At 43.3% G+C, this 23,301-nt stretch overlaps 1 protein-coding gene across 1 annotated transcript in view; it reads right to left on the bottom strand.

Annotated features, from left to right (window-relative positions):
- LOC122559946 (uncharacterized) overlaps positions 1–18,109 on the bottom strand; it is a 58,909-nt gene extending 40,800 nt beyond the window's left edge. The window contains exons 1-2 of the mRNA XM_087994620.1: positions 17,980–18,109; positions 17,241–17,384 (exon numbers count right to left, since the gene is read on the bottom strand). Of these exons, the coding sequence (XP_087850746.1) occupies positions 17,241–17,384; positions 17,980–18,109 (274 nt within the window). The remainder of the gene's footprint in view (positions 1–17,240; positions 17,385–17,979) is intronic.
- Between the last annotated feature and the right edge of the window lie 5,192 nt (positions 18,110–23,301).

Here is a 23,301-nt window from a genome sequence, read left to right as displayed (position 1 = left end):
ATTCGCGTTGACGAAACACGCATTATAGCAGAACTACCTGTACAATGGTATGAGGCACAAACTGGTTGTAATAAAATGGGGACATGACTTAAAAGCATGATAGTGGATAGGCAAATGGGAAAATTTAACGAGTGCATGGAAGAACTGCAACACTTGTTCATTCCTGACTGGCACAAAAATAAAACAGGAAAATTGGCCCGACCACGGCTAACAATGGAAATTAGGGATAGATTAAGATCTGATGAAAGGACATACAAATTGGTCAAAAAAAAACTGCAGTCTTTAGGATTGGGATAACTTTAGATATCAGCAAAGGAAGACAAAGGGATTAATAAAGGGAAGGAAAGTAGAGTATGAGAGTAAGCTAGCAGGGAACATACAAACTAATTGTAAAATCTTCAACAAGAGAAATAAATGAGACTTTCTTATAGTCAGAAACAGGAGAAGATATAACAGAGAACAAGGAGTAGAAAAATTAACTAAATGCATACTTTGGTTCCGTCTTCACAAAGAATAACTTCTCAAAACTGTTGGGGAACAGAGGGAGGAACTGAAGGAAATCAATATGAGTAGGGAAATGATGTTGAGGAAATTGGTGGAATTAAAGGTCAATAAAACATCCAGGGCACAAAGATCAAAATTCCAGAGTACTTAAGGAGGTAGCTTGGTGGTTATCTTTCAAACTTCTATGGACTCTGGAACTCATCCTTTGGATTGGAGGATAGCTAATGTAATCTCACTATTTAAAGGACACAGAAAACAGGGAATTATAGACTAGTTACCCTGACATTGATAGTAGCGAAAATGCTAGAGTCCACTATAGCAGAGGACTTGGAAAACAGTGATGGGATTGGACAGAGCCAGCATGGATTTATGAAAGGAAATCATGCTTCACAAATCTAATGGAAATTTTTTGAGGATGTAACTTGCAGAGATAATAAGTAGAGCCAGTGGATGTGGTTCACTTGGACTTTCAGAAGGCTTTTGATAAGAAATTAGCATGTAAAATTAAAGGTATGATTGGGTGCAGTGTACTGACATGAATAGATAACTGGTTAGCAGACAGGAAACAAAGAGTGCAAAAAAAAGGCCTGTTTCTGAGTGACAGGCAGTGACTAGTGGAGTACTGCTGCGAACAGTGCTTGGACCCTAGCAATTTACAAAATATATATTACGACTTAGATAAAGGAACAATATGTAATATCTCCAAGCTGCAGATGACACAAAGTTGGGTGGGAGGGTGAACTGTGAGGAGGATGTAGAGACACTTCAGTGTGATTTGGACAAATTGACAGAGTAAGGCAAATACATGGTAGAATGCGAGGTTATCCACTTTGGTAGCAAAACCAGGAGGGCAGATTAATATCTGTATGGGGATAGATTGGGACAGGGGGAGGTACAACAAAACCTGGGTGTCTTTGTACATCAGTCACTGAAACTAAGCATGCAAGTAGAGGAGGTGCAAATGAAGAAGGCAAATCATATGTTTACCTTCACAGCAAGAGGATTCAAGTACAGGAGCAGAGCTGCTTGCTGCAGTTGTACAAGGCCTTGGTGAGACCACACCGAGAATAGTGTTTTCAGTTTTTTTCTCCTTATCTGAGGAAGGATGTTCTGACTATGGAGGGAGTGCAACTAAAACAGATTCCTGGGATGACAGAACTATGTATGAAGAGGGCTTAGATTAGTTAGGATTATATTAATTGTGTTTAAAAGAAAGAGGAATGATCTCATAGGAACCAATGAGATTCCAACAAGACAGGGTAAATGCAGGAAGGATGTGCCTGATGACCAGGGAGTCTAGAATCAGGGGTCACAGTCTGAGGATACAGATAGACCATTTAGGACTAAAATGAGAAATGTCTTCACCCAAAGAGTGCTGAGCCTGTGGAATTCTCTGCCACAGAAAGTGATCGAGACTAAAACAATGAATGCTTCAAATAGAAATTAGATATAGTTTTCAGGGCTAAAATAATCTTCTAGTCTTCTGAAAGCAGAAAGATGGTACTGAGTTGGACAATTAGCCACAATCATATTGAATGGCAGAGTTGGCTCTAAAGACCGTATGACTTACTTCTGCCCCTGGTTTTTATGTTTCAGCTGAAACCTTTAAATCTGTCTGCTCCCCAGGTGAGAGTAAAATATCCCATGACACCATTTTATGGAAGAGCAAGAGATATTACCTAATTTTCTGCCTAATATTTACCACTTCACCACATCAGAAAAAAAGCAGTCTATCTAATCATTATGGCATTGTTTGCTTTATGGGGAATTGCTGTTTGTTTAAATGGCTGCTGATTTCCTAAACTGTCGCAACAACCGCTCTTTAGAAAACAAATCTCATTTTCTGTAAATTCTTTGAGAAGTCTCGTTGTTAAAGGTGCTATATGAATACAACTTTTTTTAAACATCTCAGACAGATCCACAACTGAGTAAGGAATGCCTTGGTTGGTTTTAATCCAAACAGCTTTTCTTTATCAGGTCCCATTATATTTTACCTCTGCGTATTCTTTTATTTGCAGTTTTGAAATGAAGGATTCATTTTACATGCTTGTGTAACTCACCTACAATCGCTTCGCTGCACCCCCCACACACTTTTTATGGTTATAAATATTGTAAGTGCTCACTTAGAGAAGTAAATTTCTGCTCGAGTTGCTTTTTGAAATCACCAGGAATTTGTGATCCCTTTTACCTGGCATTTGTTAATTGCAGTGTCTCTGCACTTACTCTTCCAATAGGGAAATAAATCTGTCTATCAGAAATGCTTTGAAAAGTTTCATGAAAAAGAACTTAATTACTTAACAAATGAACTGATGTCAGTCTCTCAATTACAGTATAACTAAAGAACTTAGTCTACAATGTGAAAAAATGTATTGATAAAAAGATTAGCACGACTTCATTCCCACTAAACACAGATGCACCTGATGTTAAGATCACTGGATTGTGAGAATTATAACATTGTGTTCAAGCTGACTGCATTAGATTTAGATCAGATTGGTGCTGGAAAAGCACAGCAGGTCAGGCAGCATCCGAGGAGCTGGAAAATCAATGTTTCAGGCATTGATTTTCAGCCCTTCATCAGGGTGAAAGGCTTTTGCCCGAAACATCGATTTTCCTGCTCCTTGGATGCTGCCTGACCTGCTGTGCCTTTCCAGCACCAATCTGATCTAAACTCTGGTTTCCAGCATTTGCCTTGTGCTAGATTTAGAGCCAAGCACAAAATGATCAATTGTCTACAGACGTGAGAATGATATGCTATCTCATTTCCAGTATTTTAGCATCATCGGAAGTAAGGGATCGTAATTTGGCATATAGGACTTTAAGTTGTTAAAAGCTGGAAGATCCCTATTACTATTGAATGTTTTCCCTTTAACTTTGCATGACATTGTTAATCTTGCAATTGGACTCTGCTGTAAGTAGGACACAGTCAGAGGTGCAAGGCATCAGTGTTTGGAAATGTCATCCTGCCTGACAGCAGGCAATGACCTCTCTGCTTAAGCATAACCAGAGAATCAACTATCAAGCTGGAGTCAGCTCTTACCTTTGTTTGTAGGTTCCTGTACAACAGTGTTCAGGACTTGGGGTCCCACCACAGAGGAAGGTTAGTTAGGTGATAATGTCTGGGGAGAAACAACAAGAGAAATGGTTTCCAAATTGCTGGAAAATCCTACCTGCCAATGAGTAAACTATCAACGTCTTTCACACAAGCTGATATTACCAATTCTAGATATTCATGTAAGAACATGAATATCTAGAATTTGTTCTTCTTCCACTGTAACAATTTGTACATCAGGTTCACCACAAGTTTGCAGATCATGTTTAACCTGGGGTGAGGATATAACTGAGGAGAAAGTGAGGTCTGCAGATGCTGGAGATCAGAGCTGAAAATGTGTTGCTGGAAAAGCGCAGCAGGTCAGGCAGCATCCAGGGAACAGGAGAATCGATGTTTCGGGCATAAGCCCTTCTTCAGGCTTATGTATCACTCCAGGAATGTAACATTCCTGAAGAAGAGCTTCTGCCCGAAACGTCGATTCTCCTGTTCCCTGGATGTTGCCTGACCTGCTGCGCTTTTCCAGCAACACATATTCAGCAGTGAGGATATTACTGACAGGGGGAATGCCTTGACTTAGCCCTAACCCTTGCTCTATGTTTGAATTGGGTGGAGACACCATTCAGCCAAGTTGGGAAATGTATTGTGACTAGCAATTCCAGGTTCAGCCATAGTTTGCTTTTTCACCAGGTATTTTGCAATCAACTCTTGCTACAACCTACCATTGGAGCTTAGAATTTTAAGAACAATTATTTTATATAATTAAGTTGCATTAAATTACTCCTTATACAATTTGGAGAAAACCTTTATTTCTAACTGTCGGCTGCCAGCTGCCATCCAGTAGCGAGAGTTGCAAGGGGTTGCTTAGAACTGCGCTTTTTTTTTCTTTTTTTTTAATCTCTTTTTTTAACCCTCACACTACCGCCTAACTGCGGTAGTGCTTATTTTATCCCCAGCACCCATGTTGTGTGTGTGCAGGTGTGAGACACATTAAAGACACAAGGTGCACGAACCTTTATTCAAATTTCCACCACCAGGAAGAAAGGAAACACCCGTGTGGCCAGTGACAAGCAGTGCCCTTCACATCAAAGGGCAATGCTGTGTGATCAAACAGTGAAGGGGAGGGCAGGGAAGAACTGCGCTTTATTTTTTTTCCCTAAACTGAAGAGATTCTAAATCTCCTCGTTATTATTTTATTAAACAAATTACAAAAACAGTTTACAACAAACAGTTACATTTACAGCTGCATACAAGAGACAGCAATTTTACAAGGGAGAGGAGCAGCAAAGCCAGGCCCCAAACCCTACCATACATTTTTCAGGGACATGAGGACAAACCTCAAATCCCAGTTTCACAAAGATATAAGGAGACAACAGCAGTGACAGTTGTACATTACACAGTACTGTTACATACAAAAGTGCAGACAATACAGACCCAGCAAGCCCCCATCCCTCCCACCTTCCGACCACTCTAAGGCAGCCCGCCCCTACCCACCTTCCGGTTCTCGGTCCACCCCATGCCCCTTCCAGTTCTCGGTCCACCCTGACACGCCTAGAACTGCGCTTTATATCTGCACTGTGCCAATCAACTATCTGCCGACAGATATTTATTGGCAATAGAGAGGCATTGAGTGACTAAGATTCTCCATTGTCATTTGAGGCCCTTAAGTAGCTACTTAGTAACCTCCTAAGGCCTTCCTCCCACACCACTGATTATATAAGTCACACCACTGGGGCTGATGCAATCCTAAATGGAGTGATACATAGAGTAAACAGTCTTGATTGCTCACTTAATGTCAACTACCGGAACACATTCTTGATATGTAGTGAAAACTCTACGTTAAGTTCATTTGACTAAACTCTCAACACTCTCGTTATTGGGTGGCTACTCTCTTGTTAAACCTTATTTGGTTAAGACAGTTTCTAATGGACCCAATTAGGTTTTGGTTGGTTTTGTCACGAGGGAAATGATGACCATTCTGGTTGGTTCTTCTAGTTGCTTCTGAATTTGATTCATTAAGGGATTTGGAATCTTCCTGGGCATGTAGTTACATAGTAGTTTAGCAACTTTTTTAAACATTGTGAAAGCTGGTTGACATGGACAAGTTGGGCCAAAGGGCCTGTTTCCACACTGTAAACGTCCTTGAAGAGGATTGATGAGGGTAGAGCAGTGGACGTGATCTTTATGGCCTTCAGTAAAGCATCCGACAAGTTTCTCATGGGAGACTGGTCACAACGGTTAGGTCACATGGACTACAGGGAGATACAGAACTGGCTCAAAGGAAGAAGACAGAGGGTGGTGGTGAAGGATTGCCTTTCAGATTGGAGGCCTGTCACTGGCGGTGTGCCACAGGATTGATGCTGGGTCCACTGTTTGTCATCATTTACATAAATGATTTAGATGTGAACGTAGGAGGCATAGTTAGTAAGTTTGCAGATGACACCAAAATTGGAGGTGAGGTGGACAGTGAAGAAGGTTATCACAAAGTAAAATGGGATCTTGATCAGATGGGCCTACAGGCTGAAGAGTGGTAGATGGAGTTTAATTGAGATAAATGTGTGATGCTGCATTTTGGAAAGGCAAATCACAGTAGGACTGATACACTTAAAAATAGAGTCCTGGGGAGAATTGCTGAACAAAGAGACCTTGGACTGCAGGTCCACTGGGGAAAGACCACTGTGTAACATCTGCCTGCCTAAGAAGAACAGGAGGCCCACACAGTCATTTGGGCTCTGCTGACACCTCAGCTAAAAATGTAATCATACAGACCTGTAAATAGGAATGATTACTCTGTTTCGGTATGCAAAGAAATGGAATGTTTACATATGTATGGCATGTCCCGTTGTATAGATCATCAAAGTATTTTATGAATAAAGTATATTTTTGAAATAAAAAAAAGACCTTGGACTGCAGGTTGATATGATAGTGAAGAAGGCATTTGGTATGCTTTCCTTTATTGGTGAGAGCATCGAGCATAGGACTTGGAAGGTCATGTTGCAGCTATACAGGACATTGGTTAGGCCACTGTTGGAATATTGCACGCAGTTCTGGTCTCCCCCCCTATTGGAAGGATGTTGTGAAACTTGAATGGATTCAGAAAAGATTTATAAGGATGTTGCCAGGGTTGGTGGATTTGAGCTATAGGGAGAGGCTGAATAGGCTGGGACTATTTTCTCTTAAGCGTCGGAGGCTTTTCAACCTTATCGAGGTTTATAAAATCATGAGGAGCATGGATAGGGTAATTAGTCAAGGTCTTTTCCTGGGGTGGGAAGTCCAGAACTAGAGGGCATAGGTTAAGGGTGAGAGAGGAAAAATTTAAAAGGGACATAAGGGGCAATGTTTTCATGCAGAATGTGGTGCATGTATTGACTGAGTTGCTAGAGGAAGTGACGGAGGCTTGTACAATTACAGCTTTTTACAGGCATCTGGATGAATATGTGAATAGGAAGAATTTCAAGGGATATGGGCCAGGTGCTGGCAAATGGGCCTAGATTAGGTCAGGATATCTGGTCGGCATGGACGAGTTGGACCGAATGATCTGTTTCTGTGCTGTATATCTCTATGACTCTATATGTCTACATGTGAATCCATAACTATATTTTGGGATAACTCGTAAGCACATCAGGATACCTGGCAGGAGCCTTATTAGCATTGATTTTGCTGGCTAATTCACTCTCTGGATTTCTAAATCTGCCTCCTGTGATACCTTTCCATTCTTATATTAAAGCTCGAGAAAAAGACAATTTTAGTTATATAATTTGTCATACTACTGATTCTAATCCAGTTTAATGGGAACCCATCTCCATGGAATAGCTTTGTCTTTCCCTTTGATGTGAAGATGAACATTTTTATCAAATGGGGTGTTTGTGAAGAGTCCATGAGGTATGTACGTTACTGTAAGCTCAATCTGTGCCTGGAAGGTTTGTACCCAGAAGGCCCGGCTGTAAGTAGAGCAGCAACCTGCAGACTGAGGTTTGGATGAGTTACTGGCTTGAGTTCCTCTCCTTGATGTTCTATCATTTAATTTTGACAGAGGCCATTCTATTCTCTTCTAAAGCAACAAAAACAGAATCTGTTGGAAATTTTCAGCAGGTCTGGTGGCATCTGTGGAAGGAAATCAGAGTTGACATTTTGGATCCAGTGATCCTTCTTCAGCACACCATTCTCTTATTTGACTGTGCCAGATCAGTTGTTTTACACAATTTTTTTCGACGACTTGGACACTAAAATCAAAACTCTTATTTGAAGTCTACTAATTGTCTTTGTAATACTTCTATTGACTGTCCCGCAAACCAATGTTGTGCCATTAGGATCAGTGCTGGGTCCACTGCTTTCCATCATTGATTTAAGTGATCCATATATGAGGCATGGTTAGTAAGCTTGCAGGTGACACCAAAATTATTGGTACGTTGGATAGCAAAGAAGGTTATTTGAGAGTACAATGAGATCTTGGGCCAATGAGCTGATGAGTGGCAGATGGCGTATAATTTAATTAAATGTAAGGTGCTGCATTGTAGTAAGACAAACCAGGACAGGCCTTCTGTAGGTAATGGTACAGGGAGAGACCAAGGGGTGCAGGTTCATAGTTCCTTGAAAGTGGAGTTGCAGGTAGATAGAATAGTGAAGAAGGCAATTGGTATATTTCCTTTATTGGTCAGAGCATCGAGTATTGGAGTTGGAAGGTCATGATGTGGCTATACAGGACATTGGTTAGGCCACCTTTGGAATATTCACTATCCACCATGCCACTAATTTTGGTGTCATCTGCAGATACATAGTCCCTTGAAAGTGGCATCACAGTGAAGCAGAGTGGTGAAGAAGGCATTTGGCACACTTGACCTCATTGGTCAGAGCACCGAGTTAAACTTTTGGAAAATTATGTTACACCTGTAAAGACGTTTGTGAAGCATCTTTCAGAATATTGCATATAATTCTGGGCACCCTGCTATAACAAACATGTTGTGCAGAAAATCTTTACAAGGATGTTGCCGGAATTGGAGTGTTTGAGCTATAGGGAGAGGCTAAATAGGCTGGGCCCTTTTCCCTGGAGCATCAGAGGCTGAGGTTTGGAAAATCACGAGGTGCATAGATGAGGTGAATAGCCAAGGTCTTTTTCTCAGGAAGGGGGAGTCCAAACCTAGAGAGCATAGGGTTAAGATGAGAGGGGCAAGCTTTAAAAGATTTAAACCTGAGAGGCAGCATTTTCATACAGAGGGTTTTGTGTGTGTGGAAAGAGCTGCCAGAGGAAGTGGTAGAGATGGCTATAATTACAAAGTTTAACAGTCATTTGGACGGGTACTTGAATTGGAAGGGTTTAGAGGAATATGGGCCAAATTTAGGCAAACAGGACTCGATCTGTTGAGGATATCTGGTCAGCATGGACAAGTTGGACCAAATGGTCTGTTTCCATACTGTATGATTCTATGACACTGAGCAAACTTGTCTACAACATAGCAAAGGAATAGCATTGGATAATGCTTACAACTGTACAAAGATCTTGTTTATTCATGAATCTCTGAGCATTGAAAGAAGTCATTGAAACACCAGGGGCATCAGACATGGAAGGATAATTGATATACACAAGTCAAACATTAGAAAAACTTGTAGACTATCATGCAATGAGACCTGACAATATGCATGTGCTTTCACACTAATCCTTTATTACAATTAGTTAGACATGCCTATGTATTGTGTTATAGACTCCATAATAGTCAGAGGGAAATTGAGAAACAAACTTATAAGGAGATCTCAGCTATCTGTAAGAATAAAAGGGTGGTTATGTTAGGGGATTTTAACTTTCCAAACATAGACTTTCCATAGTGTTAAAGGTTTAGATGGAGAGGAATTTGTTAAGTGCGTACAAGACAATTTTCTGATTCAGTATGTGGATGTACTGAGTAGAGAATGTGCAAAAATTGACCTACTCTTGGGAAATAAGTTAGGGCAGGTGCCTGAGGTGTCAGTGGGGGAGCACTTTGGGGCCAGCGACCATAATTCTATTAGTTTTAAAATAGCGCTGGAAAAGGATAGGCCAGATCTAAAAGTTGAAGTTCTAAATTGGAGAAAGACCAATTTTGACGGTATTAAGCAAGGGCTTTCGAAAGCTGATTGGAGGCAGGTGTTCGCAGGTAAGGGGATGGCTGGAAAATGGGAAGCCTTCAGAAATGAGATAACGAGAATCCAGAAAAAGTATATTCCTGTCAGGGTGAAAGGAAAGGCTGGCAGGTATAGGGAATGCTGGATGACTAAAGAAATTGAGGGTTTGGTTAAGAAAACGAAGGAAGCATATGTAAGTATAGACAGGATAGATCGAGGGAAGCCTTAGAAGCGTATAAAGGAAGTAGGAGTATACTTAAGAGGGAAATCAGGAGGGCAAAAAGGGGACATGAGATAGCTTTGGCAAATAGAATTAAGGAGAATCCAAAGGGTTTTTACAAATACATTAAGGACAAAAGGGTATCTAGGGAGAGAATAGGGCCCCTCAAAGATCAGAAAGGTGACCTTTGTGTGGAGCCGCAGAAAATGGGGGAGATACTAAATAAGTATTTTGCATCAGTATTTACTGTGGAAAAGGATATGCAAAATATAGAATGTAGGGAAATAGATGGTGACATCTTGTAAAATGTCCAGATTACAGAGGTGGAATTGCTGGATGTCTTGAAATTGGTAAAGGTGGATAAATTCCCAGGAATTGATCAGTTGTACGCAAGAACTCTTGGGAAGCTGGAGAAGTGATTGGGATATTTGTATCATCGATAGTCACAGGTGAGGTGCCAGAAGACTGGAGGTTGGCTAACGTGGTGCCACTGTTTAAGAAGGGTGGTAAAGACAAGCCAGCGAACTATAAACCAGTGAGCCTGACCTCAGTGGTGGGCAAGTGTTTGGAGGGAATCCTGAGGGACAGGATGTACATGTATTTGGAAAGGCAAGGGCTGATTAAGGACAGTCAGCATGGCTTTGTGCGTGGGAAATCATGTCTCACAAACTTGATTGAGTTTTTTGAAGAAGTAACAAAGAAGATTGATGAGGGCAGAGCAGTAGATGTGATCTACATGGACTTCAGTAAGGTGTTCAGCAAGATTCCCCATGGGAGACTGATAGCAAGCCTAGATCTCATGGAATACAGAGAGAACTAACCATTTGGATACAGAATTGGCTCAAAGGTAGAAGACAGAGGTTGGTGTTGGAGGGTTGTTTTTCAGACTGGAGGCCTGTGACCAGTGGAGTGCCACAAGGATTGGTGCTGGGTCCTTTACTTTTTGTCATTTACATAAATGATTTGGATGAGAGCATAAGAGGTACAGTTAGTACGTTTGCAGATGACACCAAAATTGGAGGCGTAGTGGACAGCAAAGTGGGTTACCTCAGATTACAACGCGATCTTGATCAGATGGGCCAATGGGCTGAGAAGTGGCAGATGGAGTTTAATTCAGATAAATGTGAGGTGCCGCATTTTGGGAAAGCAAATCTTAGTAAGACGTGTACACTTAATGGTAAGGTCCTAGGGAGTGTTGCTGAACAAAGAAACCTTGGAGTGCAGGTTAATAACTCCTTGAAAGTGGAGTCGAAGGTAGATAAGATCGTAAAGAAGGTTTTTGGTATGCTTTCCTTTATTGGTCAGAGTATTGAGTACAGGAGTTGGGAGGTCATGTTGTGGCTGTACAGGACATTGGTTAGGCCACTGTTGGAATATTGCGTGCTATTCTGGTCTCCTTCCTATCTAGGTGTAAGCTAGGTAGCTGTGGGAGTCCGTAGGCTTGTAATAGATGTCTGTGGTTAATCGGTCACTGGAAACGCTGTGGTTGACGATGCCCTCCAGCGCATCTCCTCCACTTCATGCACCACTGCCCTTGAACCCCACCCCTCCCAACGCAACAAGTACAGAACCTCCCCCGGTCATCACCTTCCACCCCACCAACCTTCACATACAACGCATCAAACTGCACCACTTCCGCCACCTTCAAACGGGCCCTACCACCAAAGAATTATTTCCCTCCCCATCCTTTTCAGCATTCTGGAGAGATCATTCCCTCCACGACCCCCTCATCAGGTCTACGTCCCGACCAGCCCACACCCCACTCCTGACACCTTTCCCTGCCACCGCAGGAAGTGCAAAACATGCATCCACACCACTCCCTTCACCTCCATCCAATGCCCCAAAGGATCCTTCCACATCTATCAGAAATTTACCTATACCTCTACCAATGTCATCTACTGCATCTGTTGAACCCGATGTGGTCTCCTCTACATTGGGGAGACAGGACGCCTTCTAGTGGATCATTTCAGAGAACATGTCTGGGACACCTGTACCCACCAACCCCACAGTTCAATGGCTGAACACTTCAACTCTCCCTCCCACTCCATCAAGGACATGCAGGTCCTGGGCCTCCTCCACTGCCAAACCTTTAGCACCCTATGCTTGGAGGAGGAACGCCTCATATCCTGCCTTGGGACCCTGCAACCGCACAGAATAAATATGGATTTCAACAACTTCCTCGTTTCCCTCTCCCCACATTATCCCAGTCCCAAGCCTCCAACCCGGCACCACCCTCCTGACCTTTCCATCTGACCCTCCCCTCTGACCTATTACCTTCTCCCTCACCATCATCCACCTATCGCTTTCTCAGCTACCTTCCCCCCAACCCCACCCCTTCCCATTTATGACTCAGCCCCCGAACCACAAGCCTCATTCCTGATGAAGGACTTATGCCCAAAATATCAAATCTCCATCTCCTCAGATGCTGCCTGACCTGCTGTGCTTTCCCAGCAACACACTCCCGACACTAAATGAGAAAAGGTCTGATCCACCTAATTTCACTTGCGTCCAGCCTGATAATTTACATGATATAATCTAATCATAGATTTACATTATCCAATCCATTTTAATCACTTGTGCACAACAGATCTAAATATAATGCATAACATCTCAGGAAAGAGCGTGGGGCAGCACAGTGGCTCAGTGGTTAGCACTGCTGCCTCACTGCGCCAGGGACCTGGGTTCGATCTCAGCCTCAGGCGACTGTGTGGAGTTTGCACATTCTCTCCGTGTCTGCATGGGTTTCTTCCAGGTGCTCCGGTTTCCTCCCACAATCCAAAGATGTGCAGGTTAGATGGATTGGTTGTGCTAAATTGCCCATAGTGTTCAGGGATGTGTACGTTAGGTGCATTAGTCTGGGGTAAACCTAGAGTAATATGGGGAATGGATCTGAGTGGGTTACTCTTCGGAGGGTTGATGCGGACTTGTTGGGCTGAAGGGCCTGTTTCTACACTGTGCAGATTCTATATAAGGGTCTCATCAAATGCTACCTCCAAAATCATCAGTTCCATCCAATTACACTACACTTGCCACACAATTTCTCAAATTATTTCATGACCTGAATTGTACAGTGTGTCCTCTCCTCTGAAAGCAATTTTTTAAAAATCTGTCATTGTAATCTCCTATTCCTTTCAGTCATATCTAGCTTCCCGTTAATTGAAATTTTAACTCAGACCCTTGAGTCCTGGCAACATCTTTGTAAGTTTCTTCTCCGCTCTTTCCAATTTAATAACATCCTTCCTGTAGCAAGGTGACCAAAATTGAACACAATACTCCAAGTGCAGCCTCACCAACATCCTGTATAACTGCAACATAACTTCCCAAGTTCTATAATCATTGCCCTGTTTAACTGTGACTCCACTTTCAGAGAACCATGCACCTGAACTCCAAGGTTCCTCTGTTCCACTGTGCTCCTTAAAGCCCTACCACTCACCATGAAACTCCTACCTTGATTTGGCTTTCTAAAATGCCAGACCTCTCAGTTATTTTTATTAAACTCCACTTGCCATTTCTTGACTCAGTTCCCCAGCTGATCAAGGTGCTGCTGCAATTCCTGATAACCTTCCTGACTTTCCACGACACTGCCTATTTTTGTGTCATCTGCAAGCTTGCTAATCATTCTTTTTACATTCTTGTCCAAATCATTGATACGGATAACAAACTGCAATGGGCTCTGCACTGACCCCTCTGGTATACCTTTAGTCACATGCCTCCAGTCCGACAAGTATCTTTCCACTATTACCCTCTGCTTCCTACCATCAAGACTATTGTGTATCCAGTTTGCCATCTCTCCCTGGATTCCACACAATATAACCATCCAGAGCAGCCTACCATGTCGAACCATGTCAAAGGCCTTCCTGAAATCTATGAGGAGAAAGTGAGGGCTGCAGATGCTGGAGATCAGAGCTGAAAATGTGTTGCTGGAAAAGCGCAGCAGGTCAGGCAGTATCCAAGGAACGGGAGAATCGACGTTTAGGCATAAGAAGAAGGGCTTATGCCCGAAACGTCGATTCTCCTGTTCCTCGTTCCTGAAATCCATGTAAACTATGTCTACTACCGTGCCCACATCAACCTTCCTGGTCACTTCATCAAAAGAACTCTAACAAATCTGAGATGTATGATCTCCCACGCACAAAGCCATGCTGACTATTCCGAACCAAACCCTGTCTTTCCAAATGCATGGATATTTTACCTCTCAGAATCTTCTCAAGTAACTTCTCTAACACAGATGTTAGGTTTACTGGTCTATAGGTCCCAGACTTCTCTTTGCAACCCTTCTTGAATAAGGCCACAGCATTTGCTACCCTCCAGTCTTCCAGGGCCTCACTCATGGTAACAATGATTCATTTTATCCGCCAGGACTCTCGCAATTTCTCCTATCACCTCTAGCTATGTTCTCCATCGTTTTTTACATGTACATGGATGTTGCTGATAAGGACAGCAATGTTGCTCATGCCCAATTGCTCTTGAACAGAGTTGCTCATTCAGTCATTTCAGAGTGCAGTTAAGAATCAGACACATTTCCATTGTTCTGGAGTCACATTTAGGCCAGCTAGATGAACCACACTAGTGAACCACATAGACTTGCACAACAATCAATGACAATTGTCATAGTCATTACTGACATTAGTCTGATGTTCCAGATTTATTAACAGAGTTTTCTATTTTACCAGCTAAGATGACAGATTTGAACATTTGTGCCTGGAATGTTAGTGTGAGCCACTGACTATCTACTCCAGTGATATTTCCTCTCTCTAAGTGAACATATGCTGTCAGTCCAAGCTATCAAAACATTTCTTCATTTTGGATCACACCTTAGTCTTCTTTAGTGAAGTGAGAACAGACTCAACTGTTAATCATAGAATTCCTACAGTGTAGAAACAGGACCTTCGGTCCAAAAAGATCATATCGACCCTCTAAAAGGTAACCCACTCACACTCCTACCCTCTTATCCATGTTTTACCCCTGACTAATGCACTAACCTACACATCCCTGGACAATGGGCTATTCAGTATGACCAATTCTCCTAACCTGCGCATCTTTGGATTGTGAGAGAAAACCGGAGCACTCGGAGGAAACCCACACAGACACAGGGAGAATGTGAAAACTCCACACAGGCAGTCGCCCAAGGCTGGGGTCAAACCCAGGTCCCTAGTTGTGGTTCTGTTCGCCGAGCTGGAAATTTTTGTTGCAAATGTTTCGTCCCCTGTCTAGGTGACATCCTCAGTGCTTGGGAGCCTCCTGTGAAGCGCTTCTGTGGTGTTTCCTCCGGCATTTATAGTGGCCTGTCCCTGCCGCTTCCGGTTGTCAGTTTCAGCTGTCCGCTGTAGTGGCCGGTATATTGGGTCCAAGTCGATGTGTTTGTTGATGGAGTTTGTGGATGAGTTCCATGCTTCTAGGAATTCCCTGGCTGCGACCACTAGGACTTATAACAGCACACAAACCAACAGCCACCCTCAGATAACAACTCACCAGAACGAAGGACCCGAAACCCAGCATGAGCAAAACTAATGTAGTGTACAAAATCCCATGCAAGGACTGCACAAAACACTATATAGGACAAACAGGAAGACAGCTAACGATCCGCATCCATGAACATCAACTAGCCACGAAACGCCACGACCAGCTATCCTTAGTAGCCACACATGCAGACGACAAGCAACATGAATTCGACTGTGACAACACTACCATTATAGGGCAAGCCAAACAAAGAACAGCCAGGGAATTCCTAGAAGCATGGCACTCATCCACAAACTCCATCAACAAACACATCGACCTGGACCCAATATACCGGCCACTACAGCGGACAGCTGAAACTGACAACCGGAAGCGGCAGGGACAGGCCACTATAAATGCCGGAGGAAACACCACAGAAGCGCTTCACAGGAGGCTCCCAAGCACTGAGGATGTCACCTAGACAGGGGACGAAACGTTTGCAACAAAAATTTCCAGCTCGGCGAACAGAACCACAACAACGAGCACCCGAGCTACAAATCTTCACCCAAACTTTGAACCAGGTCCCTAGTACTATGAGGCGGCAGTGCTAATCACTAAGCTACCGTGCCACCCAAATCCTTTCCTGAAGTGTGTACACAAGAATTTCTGGTATCATCACTGTAAATCCTTGAAGCCTCATCTCTCGTGCATTTATGTCTTTTTTATAAAATGATTAGATTACTTACAGTGTGGAAACAAGCCCTTCAGCCCAACAAGTCCACACCGACCTGCCGAAGCGCAACCCATCCAGACCCGTTCTCCTACATTTACCCCTTCACCTAATGCTACGGGCAATTGAACCTGCACATTTTTGGATTGTGGGAGGAAACCGGAGCACACGGAGGAAACCCACGCAGACACGGGGATAATGTGCAAACTCCACACAGAGAGTTGCCTGAGGCGGGAATTGAACCCGGATCTCTGGTGCTGTGAGGCAGCAGTGCTAACCACTGTGCCACCGTGCCGCCCACTCTTTCTAATGAAGGGTACTGATGAAAGGTAATGTATGTGGCATGCAATGTGGATGAACTAAGGTTCAACATGTGTTTGGCAGTTTCTCGATCTGCTAGAAATGTTTCTTGCACCAAATGTTTCTAAATTTCTCCCCCACTTTGTTTCTGAATAAGTTACATTGGACTCAAAACACAAGCTCTGTTTTTCCCTCTCTACAGATGGTGCTAAACCTCCTAAGATTTTCAAATAAAGTTTCAGCTTACCAGCTGCTGCAGTGTTTTGTACTATATTGTGAAAATGGCTTTGTTACATTAATTTAAAGGTGAAATCACCAGACTCTCCCCAGATCATAGGGCTGCTTACTCATTAGAGGGAGGTGGCTGGTGGTAACCATGCCTAAGTTAAGTGTTGAGAAGGAGAGTCCTTCGTGGTAACCCCAGCTGGTGTAGGAATTAAACCCACACTGTCATTGTTACTGTACGTTGCAAACCACCTGAACAGACAATTGATCAAGCCAGCCACTTCTACATTTAACTTTAAGTGGGTATGCTTTCCTGTTTGTTGTGTTGATCTTTGACCAAGTTCTTTCATTTTACAATTTGCTCAATGGAGAAATTACTTCTCAAAATGGATTTCCGTCTCTCTCAGTAAAGACAGTATTTCCACCAATGTAGTTAAAGGTCAATCTCACATACCAAGTACATGAAATAATTCTGCCAACTCTTCTTCAGACTTTTCTTTCGCCCCCTCTTTCATCTGCTTCACCATCATGACCAAGAACTCTCAAAGTCAATGGTGCCACTTTCTAAGTTAAGAACACAATCAAATATAAGATCTGTCTATTGTTAACCATGAACATTTGAGAATCAAATGATGCTTGAATGAAGTGAAATTGCTAAGTATGATTGAGAAATGCTTTCTTACCATCTTTATCCACTTCCTCAATGATGGTGTCCAACTCTTCTCTGATGGGATTCTGACCCAGGGTTTTCATCACTTTAAACAACTCCTTGGTGCTGATGTCACCGCCACCATCAGCATCAAACATTTCAAACAAGGCCTTCAACTCTACAAAACTAAATTGAAGTAATAGCTGTCGTTTTATTATTTAGGTTCATTCTGTTTCAGAGAATTGTCAGCATTAGGACGGTCAATATATATACATTTTTGCATCGACAATCACACATGGGTTAAGTGAGGACAGTGCTGGTTCGGTGTTACCCAGATCATAGTATTTAAGTACAGACACAGCCATTCAGTCCAACAGCTCAATTCCAATGTATAAGCTCCATGTGAGGGATTTGCTGCAATCTGAAATTTGACTACCCTTTGGGAAACCCAAGATAATAATCATATGTAAAGTGGAGTAAAATATTGTGTACTAATCCGTAAAGATGTGAATTACTCAGATTTAGGTTTAATTTTATGATCACACATACTCAGGTACAGAAAAACAAGAGTATGGTGAGAAGTGTCTAATGTCACCACACACGGCCCCATCTCAGGCACCAGGAACCTAGCTCCAAATAACTGAGGTACAAATTTGTAAGTGTTTAAAATGTTCAGCATTGCCTTATTAGAATGAGTAGACAAATAAAGAAAGAAGGTAACAGTCAACATTAAAGTCTTTAATTTAGAATAAAGTGTGGAAGAGCTACTTTACCTGCAGCACTTATCCTGGCTTCACCAGAAGGGCTCGCTGAAGAAATAACATCACGGAGTAAAACTACACACAACACAATGTGCAGTCTCCTGTACATTGGGAAGACCAAACACACAAACTGGAAGACCATTTTGCTGAACACTTCAGCGCAGCTCACAGGAATATACCTGAGCTTTCAATGACGTGTCATTTTATATCTCCACCTTCAGGCTGACATCAACTTGGCTGGCTACACTGTTCCAACTCAACACAACAAACAGTTGGAACGGTGCCTTATCTTCCAATTTGGCATTTTATAGCCTTCTGGACACAAACACTCCACTCAATTTCACACCTACCTCTGTTTCGTTCCCTTTTCTTTTTTGGCTGTTTTATCCATCAACACATCTGCTCCAGACACATTTTTGTTTCTTTGTTTATTTTCTTGTCACATCTCAATTTCATTTGGTCCTTGAAGACTGACTGCTCTGTCATCAATCTCACCCATCTGCCATTGTATCACAGATCTTTTTTTTTGTCTAAGTCAGGGCGGAATGGAGAAGGAGAAGGACAGGTTACTGAAAGCACCAAGAAGCCAATCTGCAAGATTCCCAAACAGAGGAGGCATTGATTGAAAACCCAACTATCAGCAAGGAAATTTTTTTGGATTCCTGTACATCCAGGAAGTCGTTGATTGTACCTTCTCTATCATCCAGGCACCAAGAGGTCAGTCTGAAAGAATCCTAAATAGAGAAGGCACTCATTGAAAACCCAGCATAGGAAATGCATCTTGGAACTCTCATGATTCCATCATGCGATGAGATTTCTCCACCTCTCCAGACCAACTTTCAGATTCTGTGATTGGCTGCTTCTGGATAAGGGTTTTCCTCCAAGGAGGTTGTTCTTGATACCTGTCCAGCAGCTAAATAAAGAGAAAGAGAGGTGTTTTCAACTGGAAGCATCTATAATTAATGTCTGTTTGGCTTTGATTAAACCATTCGCTTTTTGAAACAATTTTCTTCATGTTCATTCATAGAATGTAGTCATTATTGGCTAGACCCATCTCTAACACCTCCCTCCCCTTCCTGGACATCTCCATCTCCATTAATGACGACCAACTTGACACTGACATTTTTTGCAAACCCACTGACTCCTACAGCTACCTGAATTTCACCTCTTCCCACCCTGCCTCCTGCAAAAATGCCATCCCGTATTCCCCAATTCCTCCACCTCTGCTGTATCTGCTCCCAGGAGGACCAGTTCAACCAGAGAACACACCATATGGCCTCCTTCTTTAGAGCCGGCAATTTCCCTTCCCATGTGGTTAAAGATGCCCTCCAATGCATCTCATCCACATCCTGCACCTCCGCCCTCAAACTCCACCCCTCCAACTGTAACAAGGACAGAGCCCCCGGTCCTCTCTTTCCACCCTACCAACCTACGCATAAACCACATCATCTGCTGACATTTCCGCCACCTCCAAACAGACCCCACCACCAGAGATAAATTCCATCCCCCCCCACCACTTTCCACTTTCCGCAAAGACCATTCCCTCCGTGATTACCTGATCGGGTCCACGCCCCCCAACAACCCAACGTCCTGTCCTGGCACATTCCTCTACCATTGCAGGAATTGCAAAATCTGCGCCCACACCTCCTCCCTCACCTCCATCCAAGACCCTATAGGAGCCTTCCACATCCATCAAAGTTTCACCTGCACATCCACCAATGTCATTTATTGTATCCGTTGCTCCCAATGTGGTCTCCTCTTCATTGTGGAGACTAGACGCCTCCTCGCAGAGCGCTTTAGGGAACATCTCCGGGACACCCGCACCAATCAACCCCACTGCCCTTTGGCTCAATATTTCAACCCCCCCCCCCCCCCTCCCACTCTGCTAGGGACATGCAGGTCCTGGGCCTCCTCCACCGCCGCTCCCTCACCACCTGACACCTGGAGGAAGAACACATCATCTTCTGCCTCGGGACACTTCAACCCCAGGACATCAATGTGGACTTCACCAATTTCCTCATTTCCTGTCCACCCACCTTACCCCAGTTTCAACTTTACAGCTCAGCACCATCCTCATGACCTGTCCTACCTGCCAATCTCCCTTCCCACCTATCCGCTCCACCCTCCTCTCTAACCTATCACCTCTATCCCCACCCGCATTCACCTATTGTACTATTTGCTACCTTCCCCCACCCTCCCCTCTGACCTATCACCTCCATCCCCACCCCCATTCACCTATTATACTCTTTGCTACTTTCTCCCCCCCACCTCCCATTTATCTCTCCACCCTGCAGGCTCCCTGCCTCCATTCCTGATGAAGGGCTTTTGCCCGAAACATTGATTTTTCTGCTCCTCGGATGCTGCCTGACCTGATGTGCTTTTCCAGCACCACTCCAATTTAAACAATGGATTCCAGCACCTGCAGTCCTCACTTTTGCCCATTATTGGCTAGATCCCTGTTTATTCCCCATTTATTCTTCGGGAAGCAGTTTCAGGATTTTGACCCGATGACATAAGGGAATGGAGATATATTTCCAAGTTTGGATGGTGAGAGGCTTGGAGGGGTCTTTCATGTGGTGGTCTTCCCATGTACCCACTACTCTTGTTCTTCTAGGTGGTAGTGGTAATGGTGTGCGAAGATTTTGGAGTGGGGAACCTTGGTGAATTTCTTCAGTGTGTCTTGTAGATTGCACACATTACTGCTACTAAGTTGATGATTGAGGGAATAAATATTTTTGGATGTGATGCCAATCAACAAGCTTCTTTGTCCTCGATGATGTGATGCTTCCTGAGTCTTGCTGGAACGACACTCATGCAGGCAAATGGGAAGTATTCCATCACACCCAACTGCCTTCAAGGTGATGATAACGTTTATTGGACTCTAACTACTGCCAAACTTCTACACCCAATTTTGCAGCAATAGCAGAACCACGACAGCAAAGTGCTACCCAGAATGCATGAGGAAAATGCTGACAGGATTCCATCATTGGATTGGTCACCATGAGGGCAATGTCATGATAACTAGCTTATATGAAGACCGGTGGTGGCTGGCACTCAGACCCTTGGTGGCTAAACATTCCCAACAACATATACCCTGCAGCAATGTGTCCTGGGGAAGATTATCGACATTGAAATACACCATCCACCTAGCTCAAAGGAACAGGGTGAAACCATTAAGAAAGCTTTTACAGGGCCTGCTCCTTCCATGCTGAGAGGTAAAGATACTGTTTTGTTATTGTGGACCACTTTACCTGATAGGTAGATGTGTTCACAGCAGTGATTCTACCAAGGCTTTTGCTGTGTCAAATAGCTACAAATGTGACAGAAGGGAGAAAGGATGGTACATGTACAATCATATTTGGTAAGTTAGAGTCCAAAACTATGTGGATTATGTAGAATGGCTAATGTTACAAGTATGTTAAGGTCCAAAAGAAAATGCACAGGTATTAGGCCAGGTGGAGAGAGGATATATCATGAACCAATGTTGCCGGGTGTGTAATTGTAGTTTCTATTAACCCCCTCACAAATAACAAGACTATAACAGCCACTTCAGTGAGTACTACTGCACCAATAATCACCAGAGCTGAGCCATTTGGGTGTTTTGACCATGCCGATAGGCTTACAATTAGGTGGTGAAGAAGGTCTGATGAACGGTTTTCACCCGAAACATCGATTTTCCTGTTCCTCGGATGCTGCCTGACCTGTTGTGCTTTTCCAGCACCACTCTAATGTAGACTCTTACAAATAGGTGGTGTTAAGGGACAAGTGTATTCTACTCTATGATAATACAGACCACAAAATATTCCTGGTTATAGTGAACTTCAATGACTTAGGGTTACCTGAGATATGATGCCCCCATACCTGGACATGGGGTAATGTTGAAACTATTTTTAAAGGAGGTCACTGATGTCAGAAAGTCTGGAGGCATAGGAAGCTCCAAAGCTTACATTCTAAGTGTGAATTAAGGGTTATGGATAAAAGACAGGAATGTGAACGTGGGGAATAAGCAATGATCCCACTGAGTGGTGGAGCAGCCAAACAGCTTACCCCTGTTTCTCTTTCTTATGGTCCTATTTTCTTATTAATCAGCGAATATTGGGACAGCAGCTGTAAATGCTCAGGACATACAAATGCTTCAAGCAAGAACACCTCCAGGAGATAATCCAAGCCTGATGCAACAGAAAATCTGGGCGGTCAAAGAAAAGGACCAGATGGGATGAAAGACAGTAGAACAACTGTTTACAGGAATAATGGTCTTCAAAGGCCATGCCAAAATTATTAAGCTTTTGATCAATAAGCAACAGAATATGAACAGTAAGCAGATGGAAGTAAATGTTTGCCCTACAGGTGATAGCTGGGCAAAACAACATATCTACCAGAATCTGATGCAGATAAAGGAAGGAAGGTAGCCAACTGGATAAACAGCACACAGCCCTACTCTCGGCTCAACATACAGTGTTCAAAGAAGCCTGTGCATCCAAGGGCATGACAAGAGTGTGTGCAGTTACAGGGCTAGAGAGAATATTGCATGGTAACCAACTATAAACCAACTATAAAAAGCTTAAATATGAGAACGAATCTGTGATATACAAAGGCCACATTTCATTTTCACTCCTTAAGTACAATACATGTTGATATCAAAGAGCCTGAATAATCAATGTTCAGTCTTGGAGAATAGTGAACCTAAATATGTCAGACAAGGTAAAAATGAATTTGGAGGAATATGAGGAGGCCCTAGTAAGGGAAGATTTGGAACACCTAAAGGACCTTTGTGTGAGAGCGCCATCATATGGAGAAGGAATTGGAGAATTCAGAAAGGTGCTAGACAATATTCCAAGGAAAAAAATCTTTCAGAGCTGAGAAATGAATGCTGGCACGCACCCCTGAACTTCCATTATCCTGCATGTTTAAGTAGCAATGCAACTTTGATTGGCTGGGCTTACAGTCGGATACTCTGCCTGATCGAAGTGCAGAAACAAGTATTGTGCTGGAATCTAGTTTAGGAACAAAGGAAGTTGTTGGAAGGTGAATGGACAGCGGGGGAAGTTTTACACATCCTTCAAGGTCCTGGGCCTCTCTGACTACTTGGTTGGTCACCAGAGAAGAGAGTGTGGTGCTGGAAAAACACAGCAGATCAGTCAGCATTCGAGGAGAGGAGAATCAATGTTTTGGGCACAAGCCTGCCATCAGGAATGAGGGTTGTGGGCTAGGGGGTTGAGAGATAAATGGGAGGGGGTTGGGGCTGGGGGGAAGGTAGCTGAGAATGCAATAGGTCGATGAAGGTGGGGGCAAAGGTGATACGTCGGAGAGGAGGGTGAAGCGGATAGATGGGAA

The sequence above is a fragment of the Chiloscyllium plagiosum genome, unplaced genomic scaffold (genome assembly GCF_037043375.1).
Source record: "Chiloscyllium plagiosum isolate Xiang-an unplaced genomic scaffold, Cpla_swu_hap1 HiC_scaffold_15, whole genome shotgun sequence".
Taxonomy (NCBI): Eukaryota; Metazoa; Chordata; class Chondrichthyes; order Orectolobiformes; family Hemiscylliidae; genus Chiloscyllium; species Chiloscyllium plagiosum.
This window is presented reverse-complemented; position numbering and strand designations above follow the sequence as displayed.